Source organism: Schistocerca piceifrons, chromosome 1, assembly GCF_021461385.2.
Source record: "Schistocerca piceifrons isolate TAMUIC-IGC-003096 chromosome 1, iqSchPice1.1, whole genome shotgun sequence".
NCBI classification, from domain to species: domain Eukaryota; kingdom Metazoa; phylum Arthropoda; class Insecta; order Orthoptera; family Acrididae; genus Schistocerca; species Schistocerca piceifrons.
The window spans coordinates 726,314,209-726,333,250 of record NC_060138.1 but is presented as its reverse complement, the minus strand read 5'-3'; the positions used below and the strand labels follow the sequence as shown (position 1 = coordinate 726,333,250).

At 39.1% G+C, this 19,042-nt stretch overlaps 1 protein-coding gene across 1 annotated transcript in view; it reads right to left on the bottom strand.

Moving 5' to 3' along the window:
• Positions 1-19,042, bottom strand: part of LOC124711191 (zygotic DNA replication licensing factor mcm3) — a 119,232-nt gene that overhangs the window by 84,959 nt on the left and 15,231 nt on the right. Inside the window, exons 3-4 of the mRNA XM_047241124.1 lie at positions 14,608-14,816; positions 12,536-12,666 (exon numbers count right to left, since the gene is read on the bottom strand). Coding sequence (XP_047097080.1) covers positions 12,536-12,666; positions 14,608-14,816 — 340 coding nt within the window. The remainder of the gene's footprint in view (positions 1-12,535; positions 12,667-14,607; positions 14,817-19,042) is intronic.

The following is a 19,042-nucleotide window of genomic DNA, read 5'->3' as shown; positions in this document are numbered from 1 at the left end:
CTCAGTGATGATGATGTTAGAGTAAAGGATGAGGACAGTGTTCTGCTAATGGGTGATTTTAAAGCCAGGATTGGAAATCGAACAGAAGGGTATGAATAGGTTATGGATAAATTTGGTGAGGATATAGAGGCCAACAGGAACGGGAAACAACTCTTGGATTTTTGTGCCAGTATGGGCTTAGTAATCACAAACTCCTTTTTTAAACATAAGAACATTCACCGGTATACTTGGTAAGGCAGGGGAACCAGATCTGTCATTGACTGTATAACAACACATCAGGAATTCAGGAAGGCTGTGAGGGACACACGTGTATTCAGGAGATTCTTTGATGACACTGATCATTATTTAATCTGCAGTGAAATTGGGATTGTGAGGCCGAAAGTGCAGGAGGTCAGGTCCATATGTAGGAGGATAAGAGTGGAGAAACTTCAGGATAAGGAAATCAGGCACAAGTACATAACAGCGATCTCAGAAAGGTACCAGTTAGCTGAATGTAGTCAATTACAGTCATTGGAAAAGGAATGGACAAGGTACAGGGACACAGTACTAGAAGTGGCTAAAGAATGTCTTGGAACAGTAGTGTGTAAAAGTAGGATGAAGCAAACAGCTTGGTGGAATGACACAGTCAAGGCAGCCTGTAAAAGGAAAAAGAAGGCGTATCAAAAATGGCTACATACTAGAACTCAGGTAGACAGAGAAAGTTATGTTGAAGAAAGAAACAATGCCAAACAGATAGTTGCAGCATCCAAGAAGAAATCTTGGGAAGACTTTGGAAACAGGTTGGAGACTATGGGTCAAGCTGCTGGAAAACCATTCTGGAGTGTAATTAGCAGTCTTCGAAAGGGAGGTAAGAAGGAAATGACAAGTATTTTGGACAGGTCAGGAAAACTGCTGGTGAATCCTGTGGATGCTTTGGGCAGATGAAGGGAATATTTTTAAGAGTTGCTCAATGTAGGTGAAAATACGATCAGTAATGTTTCAGATTTCGAAGTAGAATGGGATAGGAATGATGATGGAAATAGGATCACATTTGAGGAAGTGGAGAAAATGGTCAATAGATTGCAGTGCAATAAAGCAGCTATGGTGGATGAAATTAAGTCGGAACTCATCAAATACAGTGGAATGTCTGGTCTTAAATGGCTACACAGGATAATTGAATAAGCCTGGGAGTCGGGACAGGTTCCATCAGACTAGACAAAAGCAGTAATCACACCATCTTTAAACATGGAAACAGAAAAGATTGTAACAACTACAGAGGTATCTCTTTAATCAGCATTATGGGTAAAATCTTCTCAGGTATTGTTGAAAGGAAAGGGCGAGTATTAGTTGAGGACCAATTGGATGAAAATCAGTGTGGGTTTAGGCCTCTTAGAGGTTGTCAGGACCAGATCTTTAGCTTACGGCAAATAATGGAGAAGTGTAATGAGAGGAACAGGGAATTGTATCTATGCTTTACAGATCTAGAAAAGGCATATGACCAGGTTCCTAGGAGGACGTTACTGTCTGTTCTACAAGATTATGGAATAGGAGGCAAACTTTTACAAGCAATTAAAGGTCTTTACATGGATAGTCAGGCAGCAGTTAGAGTTGACCGTAAATTGAGTTCATGGTTCAGAGTAGTTTCAGGGGTAACACAAAGCTGCGAACTGTCTCCACTGTTGTTCATATTATTTATGGATCATATGTTGAAAACAATAGACTGGCTGGGTGATATTAATATATGTGAACACAAAATATGCAGTCTTGCATATGCGGATGACTTAGTTGTGATGGCAGGAGGGTAGGAGGAGTTGGGGCAGACCAAGGAGAAGGTACCTGGATTCGGTTAAGAATGATTTTGAAGTAATAGGTTTAACATCAGAAGAGGCATCAATGTCAGCACTGAATAGGGGATCATGGAGGAATTTTATAAGGAGGCTGTGCTCCAGACTGAACGCTGAAAGGCATAATCAGTCTATGATGATGATGATTAACAATACAGGATAGGAATGGTCCCTGTTGTTCATAAGCCAATTTACGACTAGCAAGCAGAGATGCACATACAGCCCCTGCTGAGTTTTGTGATTTTGGCTTATTGGATGCGGTACCCCACACACCCTATTTTTTAACCTTCCCCATTGCACGAATGGTCACAGTTCATCACATCAGCCAGTTCTCGAGTACACTGACGTGGATCATTGTGGATTAATACATTCATTAACAATCTTCATCAAACCCTGGTATCTTCCTGAACGTGGAGAATCATGTCAAAACGACCCTCCTCAAAATGAGAGAACCACTTTCTTGCCGTGGTCTGTTCAGTGACATTATCCACATACACGGTGCAAATCTTTCTCACTGCCTCAGCTGCAGTCGCTCCCTCTACAGAACTCAAACAGAAGAATATGTCAGAAATGTTCTGATTTCTCCACCTGGCACTCCATTTTCTAGCATCCACCGGTCCACTGCCTATCTCCAAATGACGAAATGCTAACTCAAGCACCGACATAATATAAAAATTCAGCCAGAGCAGTAGCAACTTTATTTAGTCCAGTGACTGGTTCTGACTAGTGACTACTCATAATTTCACTGTACAAAAAAGTTTTATCTATACCAGAAAAAGAGCAACCACATTTTATGCTCATGGTTAACAATATTTACCATAAAATATGTTGCAGAAGTATACACATCACAAATGAATGACGTTTGCATATAAACTCTTACAATGTTGCCAAAACAATTCAATGTTCTTGTGGATGAATCTAACCATTATGGGGTGAATGCTGAGTTTAGGGCAATTAATTACAGAATCAGTTGTGGTGATATTAAGAGTAACAGAAACCAACAAATTATACCAAATTTCACTATAAGATTGTAATTAGGATTACCAGAAACCGAACAAATCAAACATTAGAAGAAGTTGCTGAGTATAAAAATGTATTTACAATTAAATGAATACCCTTAGCTGCATAAAGGCGTTTATGTAAGTCAACATGGACAGTTGAAAATGTGTGCTCCGACCGGGACTCGAACCCGGGATCTCCTGCTTACATGGCAGATGCTCTATCCTTCTGAGCCACCAAGGACACTGAGGATAGTGTGACTGCAGGGACTTTTCTCTTGCACGCCTCCCGTGAGACCCACACATGGTATCTGTTCTTTTGGACATGACCGAAAGAACAGATACCATCTTCAAATATAAAAAAATGTATTTGTCCTGTTGCAATATGTGGTCAAAAAGTGACTTGAGTTTTGTAAGTTTGCATGTTGTGTTAGTCCTTTTTCATGTGATTTTTTTGTGTTAATTCTTGTTGGAAAATATCTCTAGAAAATATCTGTACAGCTTCAGGCATATAAGATTTTTTGTGTGTGTGTGTGTGTGTGTGTGTGAGGCATTTAGTGTGCTGCAGCTGTCAAAAAAGTTAAGATTTTTTTTAGTAGTATTGGTGATTATTTTGTGCAAATATGGATCAGAGAGTTTGTATTAAATTATGGTGTAACAATGGAATAAAATGCAGCAAAGTCTTAGAAATGCTAAATATTGCTTTTGGTAAGTCTGCTACAACTAAAATAACATTTTACAAGCGATATCAGCATTCTGAAGAAGGTCGTGAAGACACTGAAGATGATGAGTGCCCTTAACAACCCAGGATATAATCAAACCGTGAAATCATGGGAAAAGTGAAAGAAATGATTATGAATGATAAACTGACCATAATCAGAGAAGCTGCTGCTGATCAATTGGTCCACACCATGAATTTTTTTGTCTGGTTTGGACGTGTAATTGCTCACGTGTCTTAACACAATGGGCGCATTCTGGATTGGCAAGACCTAAAGAAAGAAGGTTATACTCCTTGTGTTCTTTGATTTTAATGGCAGAGTTGATCCCAAGTTCTCCACTAAGGAGTACTACTAACAATTCCAATGCCATTTGCATGAAGCAATCCAGAAAAGGTCATGATTTGTGGCACAAAAAAACATGGCTTTTGTATCAAGATAATGCACCTGCTCACACTTGGTCACTCGTTTGTGAATATTTGGCCAAAGACAATACTATACTGATGTCTCAGCCTCCTTATGCAGTAGATATTGTCACGTAATGGTGTAATTAGATGAATGACCAACACTAACTTCACTTAACGAAGGTTTATTCAGCACTTGCACAGACAAGAGCATGGAGCAAACTGCCTCTGGCCAGAACACACACAGTATATATACAGCTACAGAACATTCCAGTACAATGATGCTTGACATTTATGGATACCTCTAGAATGTACTCTAACTGAATATTGAAATTAAAATTGTACAGTCCAGGTGAGTTTTGAACTCAAGACCCTCCATGCAATAGTTTCGTATCATACCCACTGCACCATGGTGCTACTCAGCTTCTGCTGCGACAATATGATCCCATGTAACTTTTTTGTTCCCAAAAATAAACTTTGAAGGGCCATCACTTTATAGGCATAGACAAGGTTAAAACACATTACTGAAAACACTAGAAGCTATCGCAAAGATTGAGCTCCAGGAGTGTTTCGGGGACTGGAACAAGCGCTGGTCTTATAAGTGTAACCGCCTAATGGAGACTACTGACAGTACAGATGTAGATGAACAATAGAATTCTATTCATAAAAAGAAAATTTTCTGTTAATTCTTTGAACATATCAATGCATAAACTTTTTTCATGATTTCATGATTTGTTCCACTGTCAGTAGTCAACATAGAAATGCCATGCATGCTTTCTCACAGGGGCCGCTGGATAAAACTAAGGATCTGAAGGGTCGTGGTATCATACTGCAGCATCTTCTCCACTTCCTCTAAAACTATGCACCATTCAGTTGGTGACATCTTTTACTGTACTGGATAATTGATGGATGATTCTCAGAGTTGATATGGTATTTAACTGTGGGCCACTTAAACAGTATTTTTTCCACTCTGGATTTGAAAGCATAGATAATTAGTATAGAATGGCTAACATGCACCGACTTTTTTCTTCTGCAAGCCCTTACTCTATTTCCAGTTTAGTAGTAGCTTCCTTCACTGGGTTGCCTTTAATGGTAACAAAACATAATTGTTCAGTAATGGCACTGAGCTGCCCACTCTTGACAGTTTCGACTGTTCCTGTGCATTTAACTTTAGGAATCAATTAGTAGCAGCTCATGACGGAAAGTGATCCAAAGTTCTCCTTAACCACTTCCAATGCTCATGATCACTGCAGGTACATATATTTTTATGGGAGAATAAGTGTTATGCAATCGACAAAAGCTTCACTTTTTAACTGAACATCTACATTGACAACAGACTCATCTCATTGACGACAGTGAGATAACGTCTTCAATGGCAAACAACTACCCAGAGCAATCTTTGATGTGTGTGCTTGTTGGATTAGCTCTGTCAATCCGGACCTCAGCTCTTCCACAGTGCATGACTGTTTATAATGCCTGTAAGATTTCACACTCAATACTGTATGGGACCCTTACCAGTTGGGTCTGATTCAAGAGATTGAGAAGGTCCAAAGAAAAGCAGCAAGATTCATTACTGGTACGTTTAGCCATCGTGAGAGCGTTACAAATCTCATAGAAGACACTTGCAGATAGACGAAGCACTAAACGGAAGGGGCTGCTCACTAAATTTCAAAATCCGATCTTCACCGAGGATGAAGAGCATATATTATTACCACGAACTTTCAAATCGCACAATGATCACCATTCAAAGATAAGGAAAATTAGAGCTCGTACTGAGGTGCTCAGACAGTCGTTTTTCCCTCGCGCGATCTGCTAGTGGAACAGAGCGAGGGAATATGACTTTGGCATGAATTGTGCCCGCTGTCACACACCGCTTGATGGCCAGCAGAGTATATATGTAGATATATAGATGTAGACTAGCATTATGAGTGCATTCCATTATAACAATAAATTTGAAGGCCTGCGTTCTGTTGGCTGGACAGATTTTCCAATTCTGACCTTCAGCACAATCACTTTCATGTCACAGAACATTATCTTCTTTAGGTGGTGATGATAAGCATTCGACATTGCAGAAAAAGAAGCTCTGAAGTTTACTAGTGTCAGGATGAGTTGGCCTCTGATAATGGGATTTCCTCACACCTCTGTTCCTGTCATCCATGCAGGATTATTACCTATGGCAGCATTACCTCCATACATGGTTGCCTCACTTAGTTTTCCTCAATTTGGCAGCTAGTAGCTCTGCAAGGCAATGGGCAATGGCTACACGATGTTGGTGAGTAACCTCATCCACGGCCCAATGACAGGCTGCACCCCACAGATTGACTACAATCATCTGCAATTGACTGGTGTGACAAGGACTGTTGTGACAGTTGACGTCTAGCAGTGTAATAGTCATTTGACACATTTTCTCTGCAGTAGTGTGCAATGTGTCCACATTGGAAAACAGGGCTGCTTGTTATCCTCTATCCTACAAATGTGTCTTCTTCTGCGGAGCATTATACTTGGCAGAGGAGGTGACTATCTGTACTTTCAGATGCTAGATTGTTATCTGATGGCTGCTGGAGAGTTCAAGATGGATAAGTCTATTCTTCTCAGTGCTTTCATCTGGCAGCAGAGATTGGTGCTAAATACTGATATACCTTCTCTTCAACACCCTCTATTGCTTCCTGATTTATGGGGCTGCAATCTTGTGTACTTGGTCCAACATTTATGACCGCCATAAACTGCTGTATTTGTCTCGTGCTACATGGCATAAGAGGGGGAGGGTATCACGGTAGTCTTCTACAACTGCAATACGGACCATATTCAGGAGTTGTTCATGCCTTTTTTTTCATGAACACTCTTTTGTTGCACTTCCTCGATGCACTCACACCATCTGATGAATTCCTCTGCTGTGGCATCCTTTAACAGAACAGCTTGGTAAATGTCTTCTGTTACTCGTAAAATGTGAGATTTTATCTTCTGCCGTATTCAGACTCTCAAAGTGGCAAAGAGATGAAACATTCTGTGTGTAAGACTGTCACTTCACCATGACATTGGGTTTCCTTCTTCAATTGTTCTTTCCATTAAATGTACTTGCTGCTAATATGTCCCAGTGTTGAGCTTCTCTTCATTGGCCTCTAAGCACTGCTGGGCTGTGCCACCCATGTAAAGGTACACTGTAAAAGCACACATCTGCCAAACACGTAATGGCATTCCACCAGTTATATCTGTCAGCTCAGTCAAATCCTTTCACCCATTTCATAGATTCCTAACCATTTCTCCTGTAAACACTTATGGATGCACGATGTTCACTAACTTACTGCTATTTTGGAATTCACTGGTTTCCTAAATATATGTACTGCTCGAATGACTGAAGCTCGGAAGTGCTCTTTGTAGTAGGACCTGGGAACTGCACTGGGGAAAATGTACTTTTTTGTAGGTGTTTAACCTGTTACTGCATGCGTGTTTCCTCTTCTGATTGACTTCTTTCTTTTGTAGAAAAATGGCGCACTTTTATAAGGATGAAGATAGTCTACAAGAGCTACAGAGGCAGCAACAAGAAGAACTGTGTAGTAGTGATGATAGTGTAGAAATTCATGACAACAATGAAGAGGAGCAATTCGGTGTCCTTTGTGAGAATGAAACCTCACTCCAAGAATATTTTCCACCAACTTAGCCTTTATCATCTTCTGTTGATGACTGTAGAACTTTCTGTTTGGGGAAAGACCAAAAAACTATTTAGACAGATAAAACTATTGTCCCAAGAGCATGCCAAAGTATCTTTTAGGAGCATTATTATCCATCTCCCTGGAGCTAAAGGAGATGCTACAGTTGCTGTCACTGATGTGGACTTATTTTCGCTGTTTATAACTGACAATGGTTGAGATTTTTGTCTTTTCCGCCAACGAAGAAATAACCCACATGGTATCCACATATGAAGCTGTTCTTCTCATGAGTGAGTGCTAAAAGATTCAAATCTAAGTCCTGATGACATGTACAGTCTGAGGATTGGCCCCCCAATATTTCGTTTCATGCTGTAAGAGATGAGACTGAAATTTATGTTACGATGATTGAGATTTGACTCAAAATCCACCCATGAAGAACAAAAACGAAAGGATAAAACCCTCCTGTCTGAGAATTGTGGACAACCTTTTGTGAAAACTGCCACTACTTCACAATCCACCTTCCTTCATCTCAGCTAAAGAGATATCGCAGAGCAATTCAAGGTTCCTGTTTCAGCCTGACAAGATTACAGTTGCTTTCAATGAAACACCGGAAAAAAAAGATCATTACTGTCTACCACGCATAATGAAGGAGAGGTAAATCCAATATCTGGAAAACTGGAAATTGTTGAATTTTACAACTTGTCAAAAAGAGGGTGTACATGTGTATCGCAAATTTTGCCACAGTTACTCAACTAGGAACACAACCAGATGTTGGCCCAGGAGGTAATTTTAATTGTGTTCTCGATACCACCACCTTAAACAGCAGCATTTTATTCAAACTGAAAGGGACAAAATGTACCTGTGCCAACTTCTTTAAATCTCTGGCATATTCAGTAGCAGAACCCACATGAAAATAGGAATGTATAACTCAAGGCTACCTACAATTCTCTGAGGCAAGATAAGAAGCGTCCTTTACCTTTGCCAACAAACCATACCTCCACCTGCTGATGTGGAGCCACCAGGAAAACAAAGAAAACTGTGTAGCCTCGGCCATCATAGTCGGGACAGAAAAACCAGGAACATTTGTCAATTTGCAAAAAGCCAGTTTGTAAAAGCCATGTATGTTCTGTCCAGGTTTGCAGATCTTGCCATGAAATGCAAAAATAATGTATCTACTTACAAGCATTTTGTATTTTTATTATATGTTGTTATTTTATTTATGGAGGCTAGGTTTTGTTCCGGGACTGGACAAGTACGTATAAATACTACAATACAATGAAAATGGAGAGTCATTTCTTTAGTTCATATATTTTATCCATTGCAGTGTTTTCACAGCTGTCAGTATTTTATTTTGTAGATAGGTACAAATATTTCCTGTAGCATGTTTTAAATAATATCTTTACAACCTGAAGAATACAACAATGATCATGGCAAAACCTAGCCTAAAATATTCACATTTAAAATTACATTATTGTTTTCTTCTTCTTTCGTTTCATCCTCTTTGTGGTACGCTGGATCAATCATTTCTTTGTACATTGTTCTTTTCTTAGGGCCCAGTATGTCTTCATTCTGTCTGATCATCTTTTCCTCTCTTCTTCTGAGATGAAGAGTCTGGATTTTTGTATAGATTTGTCTTGGAATATTATGTTTTCATCTTTAGCAATTACTTTAGCTGTTCGACCAATAAGTGAATTTTCTGAAATCTTTAATTCTACTACATCTTTCTCAGTTTCTTTAAACCAGTTTGGTTTCATTTTGCGGTTACGGAAAAAGTCAAAGATTTGTTAGGTTAATCTGTTGGAATTCATTCTGAGAAGATGACTATTTTTTTTTAATGTATCTGAAAGTTTTTCAATTTTCTTGTAGAGAGCTTCATTTTTGACTTATCTTATCTTCTTGTCTTGAAATTTTGGTCCTATGATTTTTCTTTCCTTTGGCTCAAGCTTCTCCATTTGGCCTCTGAAATTAGTGTTTAATGTTTCTGCTGGATACAGTGCTTCTGGCTTAATAACTGTTTTGTAATGTGTAATTTTGGACCCCCATGAACGATATTTTGTTGTATGTATTTTTTTGATAGTTGGAAGGTCAATTCAAGTTTATTTTTCTGGATTCCATTGCTTTGCTTTCCCCAGCATTCCGACTAATCCATTCTCAGAGATATTGGAATTCCTTTACTATTTGAATCTTTTGTTCTTGAACTTTGAGGTGTTTACACGAGTGCTTCATGTTTGTCAACATCTTAGTATTTTCAAAGGAGATGTGAAGACCTACTGCATGTGCCTGTTTCTTTAGTTCAAGGAATTGCTCCCGTACTTCTTCCATTGTTTCAGCAAACAGAGCCATATCATCTGCAAAAGCAATGCAATTTACTTTAAGGTTCTTTCTTTTTGCAACCCAGTCTTAAATCACTCTTAATATTTGTGTTCCATTCTCTGACTACTTTCTCAAGCACACAATTGAACAGCAACGGTCGGAGCCCATCCCCGTGTCACACTCCCATTTTTATTTCAAAGGGTTGCGGTAATTCGCCCATAAATTTAACTTTCGAAAATGTATTTGTAAGGGTCCCTTTTATAATATTAGTTGTTTTCTTATTCAAACCCATTTCTTCCAGGACTGATATTAGAGATTCTTTTTCAATCAAATCATATGCTTTTTTGAAATCAATGAACGAAATTACGTATGTATTTGCCCTTCATTTTTGGTATGCCATGATGTTTTTGAGGTTTAGTATTTGTTCCGAACATGATCTACCCTTTCTAAAACCTCCCTGGCATTCCCTGATTTGCGGGTCCAATTGCGGCTCTGGCCTGTTCAAAAGGACTTTGGCAATAATCATCTATGTTATATCCAGCAGTGATATTCCTCTGTAATTGTTAGGGTCTGTCTTCAAACCTTTCTTGTGGATATATATGACACACACACACACACACACACACACACACACACACACACACACACACACACACAAACAAACAAAGATGATGTGACTTACCAAATGAGGGAGAGGGTAAGGAGTCATTCCAATCCCGGGAGCGGAAAGACTTACCTTAGGGGGAAAAAAAGGACGGGTATACACACGCGCGCACACACACACACACACACACACACACACACACACACACACACATATCCATCCACACATATACAGACACAAGCAGACATATTTAAAGACAAAAACCAACCACTGAAGGGACTTTAATTGCATTTTTGTCAGCTTTTTTTCCATAGTTCGGTCACTATTTGGTTTTCTCCTGACGCTTTGTTGTTTTAAAGTTTTGAAATGACCTTCTGTAGTTCTTCAGTCTTCTGAATTCGGCTTTTCACAGTTATTTGGAATAGATTCGAATTTTTCAAGGATGGGTCCACAGTTCAAGAGTTTCTCAAAGCAGCCTCCTAGTATTTTGCAATTTTCCACATTATTGTGAGTGATGATCCCATTTACATCCTGAAATTGGAGGGTGGGTGCTTTGTATCTCGGTAACCTTCGTTTGAAAGTTTTGTAATAGCTTCTTGTGTAGTTTTTAGTAAATTCTTCATCAATTTGGAGGGGAGTTTTGTTTTCATGTGTCTTCTTAATTCTTTTTATATTTTTATCTACCAACTTTCTAACACTAATGAAATTCAATCAGCTTTCTTCTGTTTTCTGTGATTGCCAGTTTAGCCATGCCTGTTTTCTTGTTTCAATGACGGCATCACAAACCAGCAACCACCAGGCATGTTTTTCACTTTTTATGCTAGGTGCTATCCGTCCAGCTGTAGTAATGAGGTGTTCCTTGATAACCTCTCAGCTTTGTGTCTGAATGGTTTCTGTTGCTTTTGTGAATTCATCTGATTTTAATATCTTTTCCATGCTGTACTTCCGACCCTTAATTTGTTTCATGCTGCGTTTCCTGTTTGGGATAACTGTGAACTTAATTTCTGAAAGGTAATGGTCTGAATATAAGTTTGCACCCATGAGTACTCAAACATTCATGATTGTTTTATATTATTAATTTGTTTATTCTTTCCTAAACATGTCACCATACTCCCACAAAAGTCTTTACACACTGCAACTGGGTGGGGTTCGCAAAGACTCCACACTACCTTGTGTGCCCCGTTTCCCCACGGTATCATTGGAGGATTAATTATCTTGCACATAAAATCACTTGCTTAACCCTCTCTTGGGGAAGGGGGGGGGGGGGGGGGGGGGGGCTATGTATAAAGTGTGCCAACCACAAATAACACTGCCTTGTAGCATTCCATTATTTTACAATTGTGAGCCTGCACCTATTCCTTCATTATTGCTGACACTGTGATACGCTATGCTCTCATATGTCCAAGTGAGCAACAGTAAAATAAACAGTAAGCTCAGTGAGAAAAAAATTAGAATTTGTGCAAGAAAATGAACCAGATTCCAAGATAGTAGCGCAATTTCACAATGAGACAGTTGTCTACAAAATAATTACCACTCGAATAAGCGGTAGGCTGGGATCTTATGCAATTGCACCGTTTAATGCTTCGAGTGAGTCATTACTGCAGGGTAAAATTTGTTAGCGGCAACAGGGTGATATAATGAAAGTTTAGTTTAATACTGCTTAATAAAACCATGAGTTAGCCCATATAATATAAGTTTATTTTATATTGTTTGATTAAACTAAGATTAAAATGTGACTCTGGTCAAACATGTTTACCTTGATAACCTAAAGTCAGCTATTTTTAAGCTAAGTACAAAGCATGCCATGTGCCCGCTCATATTATAAAAAACAGCACACCCACTCAAGGGTTAACTTAGTAAGTTGCATTAACAACATTTTAACTAATCTTCTAGCCAATACAAGATAAGTCACATGTTATGCATGAGGCCCACTGTCACTAACTCATTTATAAATTACAAATTTGCACACTCACATATATAGATAGCATGCCATGTACTAATTTCTATTCTCATTTTAAAATTGTCCTCACCTTTGTCGGATAAACAGCACTTGATGGAAATGCATCGAAAGATGTCAGGTCAGTATATCTTCTTTCCAAGGTCTTTTTTGTAACTGGGCAATAATGCACACTCCGAACAACTTTGGGTCGGACCAGCGAACCTAAAACAACAAGAATTATCTTTCAGTTCTGCACACTCAGCACAGATGATGGGAAACAACCCACACACAGGAAAAGAATGTGAATTTAGATAACAGTCACATCAAAGCTTAATCTCCCAGGTGAATGATTTAACATGATTTCATATGTGAAATATGAAGAGGAAAATCTGAAGGCATTACACACATTGTTACCAGCATCATAGCCCATATGCTGGAGTCCGGCCAAATAGTTCTATAAATAGCTAACAGCTTGAAAATTGTCTGCACTCCCCAGTACTGTGCACAACACTGCCAACAGAGTAATGATTAAAATATTATCAGTAATTTAAGGGGTACAATTTGCTTATAATAACAATGATGAGCACAGTGGACCACTGTTAGTTCTATGTTCTATTAGGAAAAGGATAATGTTCAGAGCTCTTCCAAAACAGAGTTCCCCTATAAAACATAGGCAAAGAACAGTAAATCACTGCCCTAAAAGCAATTGAGAAAAAACAAACCAGCAGTGCTGCAAAAAAAAGTGTTGAACACAGACATTCACTAAGTAGCATTTTAACAGAGGTTGTCCCAATACTCCAGTTTCCCTATTACATAATTGATATGTGTTGAACACTTTCTTAATCGGTGCTGCACAAAAAGCCCTTCTCAGTTTTTCATTCTCCTATCTTTATCTGCAAAATGCAGATAAAAAGATCATCTATTCCCCCGAGAGCCCAAACGCCTCCATCCATTATAAAAAAACTTCACAAATCAGACAGATGGCCTTCGTGGAATGCAAAAACCTCCACCAACTTGTCTGGTCCGACACCTGACAATACTTCCAAGAACTGTGGTCACAATGAGGGCCAAGGTCTTGACCTCCTAAAATACCTCAATTAATTTTCTCAATCTTAACAACCATCGCACTGTATCACAAACGGATCAGCTTTGCAGTTAAATAATACTTACTGTAACACCATTGTCAAACCCATCTTTTAAGAGAATAGATACCTACAATGACATAATGTATACCTTTATGCCATCAGGCAATTTATCAGACAAATATGATGACAACTGTTGTGTGTTAATCAAATGTGTTTGACAGTTTTTGCCGATTCTCTCACTGTCAACACTGCATTAGTGACAAGGCACCAATCTCCACAACATGGCTCTCCACAACCATCACTGTGAGGTCCAAAGTAAAGCCATGCACTGATCGTATATGCACTTTTTAGTCATTTGACATTTGTGGCAAACTTAAATGTCACTATTGCCTTTGTTTCAGATAGTTACCACAACAGCTGGATCATACAACTTACTGATACCCCTACCACTAAAACTTTCCAGTTTTTCAAATCTTGACCATCATCTCAAACAACTTCATTGTCATCACTATTTTTACTGGATGTTTCAATGTATTCCTCACCACTACACACTTTTGGCCACAAAAGAACCATGCCAAGAACACTGCTTTCCTGACCCAGCCATGATCACACATGCATATCTAACACCTGCCAAGCCACTGCATTATAAATAATAGTTATATAAACCTACCTGCTGAAGAAGGTTGAGAGAATTCTGAAATAGTTCTGATCATGCCAGCCAAGTGCAGCACCTACTTGAAATGGCTAATGTGACAAAGAACAACGCTATATTTCAGAACGTAATTTTAGATCAAAATCAAGATATACGCCAGCCAGCTCAGAGTAATGTGTCTGCTAACACATCTGCTACCCAACAACATGGTACCTGCCTTGTTATTTGTTACAGTTTATGTAAAGGGCTACAGGCTTTAAGCTTTTATACTGCAGGAATTAAACAACATGGGAAAACCATTATCATTCCTTTACATATAATAATCATGATGGCTAAAAGTAAAATAATCTTATCCTTTCAGAGAAATCTTTTAGCCACATCTTAAAAATTATTATAATGAATATTTTTGATATAAATATGTCTTACATTTTGTCACAATGCCTTCAACACACACCAAATTACCAAGGAACCGGCTAAGTAGTGTTCGTGGCGTCACATGCTTACTGCCAAAACTGCCTTCAAATGCAACAAAAAAATCATCAACTTCTTTTGCATATGTTGGATCAATGCTTCCAACATACTCCTTCAATGCTGCCTGGAATGCTATTTGTTCTTCGAATGGGTTGTTCAGTAAGCTGCAAACAAGAGAAATACATGAAGATGATACACTGCTAATGAATAACTTTGACACATCAGACATTTAAAAGGCCCTACAATTTTGTTGGGTGCTCAAGACTTAGCATACTGCACATTCTTTAATGACGAATTCATGAAACTGTACAGCCACTGGCTCTTTTATTTACTGTAGGCAGACAACTCAGCAGCAGTAGTTTGCTGTAAAAACAACGAAGGACTAACACAGAATACAAAACAAACTATTCAAGAACTCTGAAATTGTGGAAAAAACAAGACTATGAAAATGAACCTTAAAAAAAAAAAAAAAGAAAAAAAAAAAAAAAAAGAAAGAAAGAAAAATCACAAACTGTACACTTCAGGACCAAACAAACTGGTGATTTTATATATAAAAAAATCAGTCAAATTATGAGGGCAAATAACTGATCAAAGCAATTACTATGAACAAAAGCTTATCACAGACTGATCATTTGGATTGCTTAGTGAAGTTAGTTTTGTTTCTGCAGTGAGAGTTCTAAACAAAGTAACTGATGTAGCTGTTAAAAAAAAAAATTTCATCATGCATATTTTATATCAGTTGTCAGATATGGCACAATTTTTTGGGGTGTAGGAAAAGCAAGCCATTCGCTTGTTCAAGCTATAGAAAAAAAACAATCACACAGGTGATGAGAGCAGACAATACATTATCATTCAATCCAATATCAAAAAGCTTTGACTTAACGACAAAAAAGAAAAATTCTTTTAAACAGGCTTATGAAACAAGACACTGGTCAGACAACGTGTTACCTTGTCACAGATATAGTTTGTTTGAAAATCCATGCATTACATGGCTTCGAAGCTTAGCAATAAAACATGGTATAAATTCCAGGACTAAAAACTACAGAAGCTAACTTTGAAAAATATTTAAAAACCAAATGTTATTTCTCTGCAGAGAGAGGCAGCAGGTGTATGGACTAGGAATATGGGAGGGAGCAGTGGCAGGTGCACAGGTTAGTACTGGAGATGGTGAAGTGTAGCACATGAAGAGGAGGATGTGTATTGTGTGGATTGGAAGTGGGTGACAGGACAGAGGAATAGGAAACTGTTGGGGCAGACGAGATGGGAACAGCAGGTTAGCGGAGATCGAGGCCAGAAGGATTACAGGACTTCAAGATGTGTTTTAAAGATAACTGCTGCCTATGCAGTTCAAAAAAGATGGTGCCACAGGGAAAGATCCAGGAGCATGGGTTGTGAAGTGGCCATTGAACGTGTGCATGTTGTGCTCAGCAGCGTATTGCACCACTGGATGATCAACTTTGCTCTTGGCCACAGATTGGCAGTGGGCATTCATTCTGGTGGGCAACTGTTGATGGTTAATGGTCATGTCCGCATAAAATATTGTGCAGTGATTGCAGCAGAGCTAGTATATGACACGCCTGCTTTCACAGGTGGCCGTGCCTTTGATGGGATAGGATAAGTCTGTTGACCGGAGTGGGGTCGTATGTTTGGGTGGGTGAATTGGGCAGGTCTTGCACCTGCGTCTTATAAAGATATATGACCCCTGTGGCTAGGGGTTGGGATTGGCTTAGGGATGGACTAGGATGTTTTGTAGATTGAGTGGGTGATGGAATACCAATTTAGGGGGGATCCGTCATTTCCAGGTTTGGGCGAGGGGGTTATGCCTGCCTGTGAATGCCTTGACGAGACTTTCAGTATATCAGTTATGGGCATTCTCATCACTGTAGCTATGCCATCTATAGGTGGCCTGGCTGTATGGGAATGTTTTTCTGGTGTGGAAGGAATGACAGCTGTCAAAATGTGGGTACCGTTGCTGGATGGAACCCTCTGAGAAGTGGAGGTCACATCCAGGTATATATACATATACCTAGGTGTAACATGTTATAGGGATATGTAACACGTTGTAGGGATATGAACTGAAATGATCACACAGGTTCAGTCATGGGTAAGGCAAAAGGTATACTTCGATTTATTGGTAGAATACTGGGGAAGTGCAATCAGTCTACAAATGAGATTGCTTACAAATCACTCAAGACAACCAGTTCTAGAATATTGCTCAAGTGCATGGGATCTGCACCAGATAGGATTAACAGGAGATACTGAATGTATACAGAGAAGGGCAGCAAGAATGGTTCAAGTTTGTTTGATTCATAGGAGAGTGTCACTGAGACGTTGAGAGGACTGAACAGGCAGACTCTAGGACTATCCCGAGAAAGTCTACTAACAAAGTTTGAAGAACTGGCTTTGAATGACGTCTCCAGGAATACAGTGATCATGAGGACAAGATTAGAATAATTACAGCATGCATAGAGGCACTCAAAACACTTAATTCTTCCCACACACCATATGTGAATGTAACAGGAATAAATCCTAACAACTGGTACATTGGGACGTACCCTCTGCCATGTACTTCACAGTGGTTTGTCAAGTCTAGATGTAGATTATGATGATGATGATGATGATGAAGATCTTCGTGTGCCTCACCTAACCTATTCTAGTACTTGCATGCTGCATGCCTAACCAGAGCTCCTCACCCCTTTCTACTGTATTTCTAGCCTACACACCTGCAGCCTCCCTCTGAACTGTTCGAAACCCTCATAGTATGTCTTCCTTTCCCATAAAATGCTGTTAAGGGACTGTGCCTATGCCATTTTCTTTTCCTGTCTAGTGTGGGTCTGCTTTTTTAGGATTTGACAAAGGTTGTTTTGAATACAGTGTAGTCCTCTCCCTAATTTCCAGAGTGTTTCTATGTGATGCTGTTAATATAAATATTGTGCTTTATGGAGTTTTCATTAGCTTTGTGCTAAGCCTCACTGACCTCTCCTCAGTGCAGCACTTCGTGAAGAACGGGCTGCCACTCCCAAGAAACCTTCCAGCACCTGATTGAACGTATGCCTGCAAGAGTGGAAGCTGTTATGAAGGATAGGCCAACACCATACTGAATTCCAGCATTACCAATGGAGGGTGCCATGAACTTGAGTCAATTTCAGCCAGGTGTCCGGGTACTTTTGATCACATAGTGTATGTACCCAATTGCTAATGGACTACCTAATTATGATGCATAATTAAAGGAAACAAACAGTATGGCATCTTACAACTCTGAGGCAGGTTCATACAGAGCAGTGACACTTCTTAATAACAACAGGATACAATGTTTTAAGAGTAAGCTAAAACGAGTGGTATGGGATGAGATACAAGTAGAAAGTGATGCTCAAGTCAGATTCAATTTATTCCACAGTAAATGCATGCCAATACTTGAAAGTTGCTTTCCTAGGACATTATCTCTAAGATCTATTTTTAAAAAAATTGCATGTAAAAGGAAGAAGGAAATTCACAAAAAGGCCACAGTATGTCAAGATGTGACACTGTTTGCATACTACAAAAAATATTGCAGTGTTTTAAGGACAATCATTAAATATCCAGAAGCATGTCCTGACAGAAATAAATAATGCAGATGATTAGATTAAAACTATATGGGGCATTGTCAAATGGGAGACAGGACAGCCAGTCAGTGTACAAGATTCTACACCAAACTAAACGACATCGTCATGACTGATAATTTGCATGTTGCAAGTACTTTAAACAATCACTTTCCAATCATAGTAGCTAAGTGACTCAGCTGAAGAAGCAAGATGATATATTAAAAACGTAATTCCACTAAACTTTAAGGACCAAGAAGTGGAACAAATATCCTTCACTGAAATGAATACAGTTATAAAAATCCTAAAAACCAAATTATCATGTTAGTAACATGAAATTTCAAACAGAGTTGGTTCCAACTTCAGCCGTAATGTCATTGGTGATATATGTAATGGATCACTGGCACAGGGAATTTTTCCAGACAGGTTCAAATATAAAATCATTAGACCACTTCACTTCATAAGAAGTGCAACAAGATAGGCTTGAAACAATTGTCACCCAATTTCCTTATTGACATATTTTTCCAAAATGTTTGAAAAAATTAATGTACTTAAGAGTAGCCCCCCCTCCCCCCCCCCCCACATGAACCATGGACCTTGCCGTTGGTGGGGAGGCTTGTGTGCCTCAATGATACATAAAGCCGTACCATATGTGCAACCACAATGGAGGGGTATCTGTTGAGAGGCCAGACAAATGGGTGGTTCCTGAAAAGGGGCAGCAGCCTTTTCAGTAGTTGCAGGGGCAACAGTCTGGATGCTACACTGATATGGCCTTGTAACACTAACCAAAACGGCCTTACTGTGCTGGTACT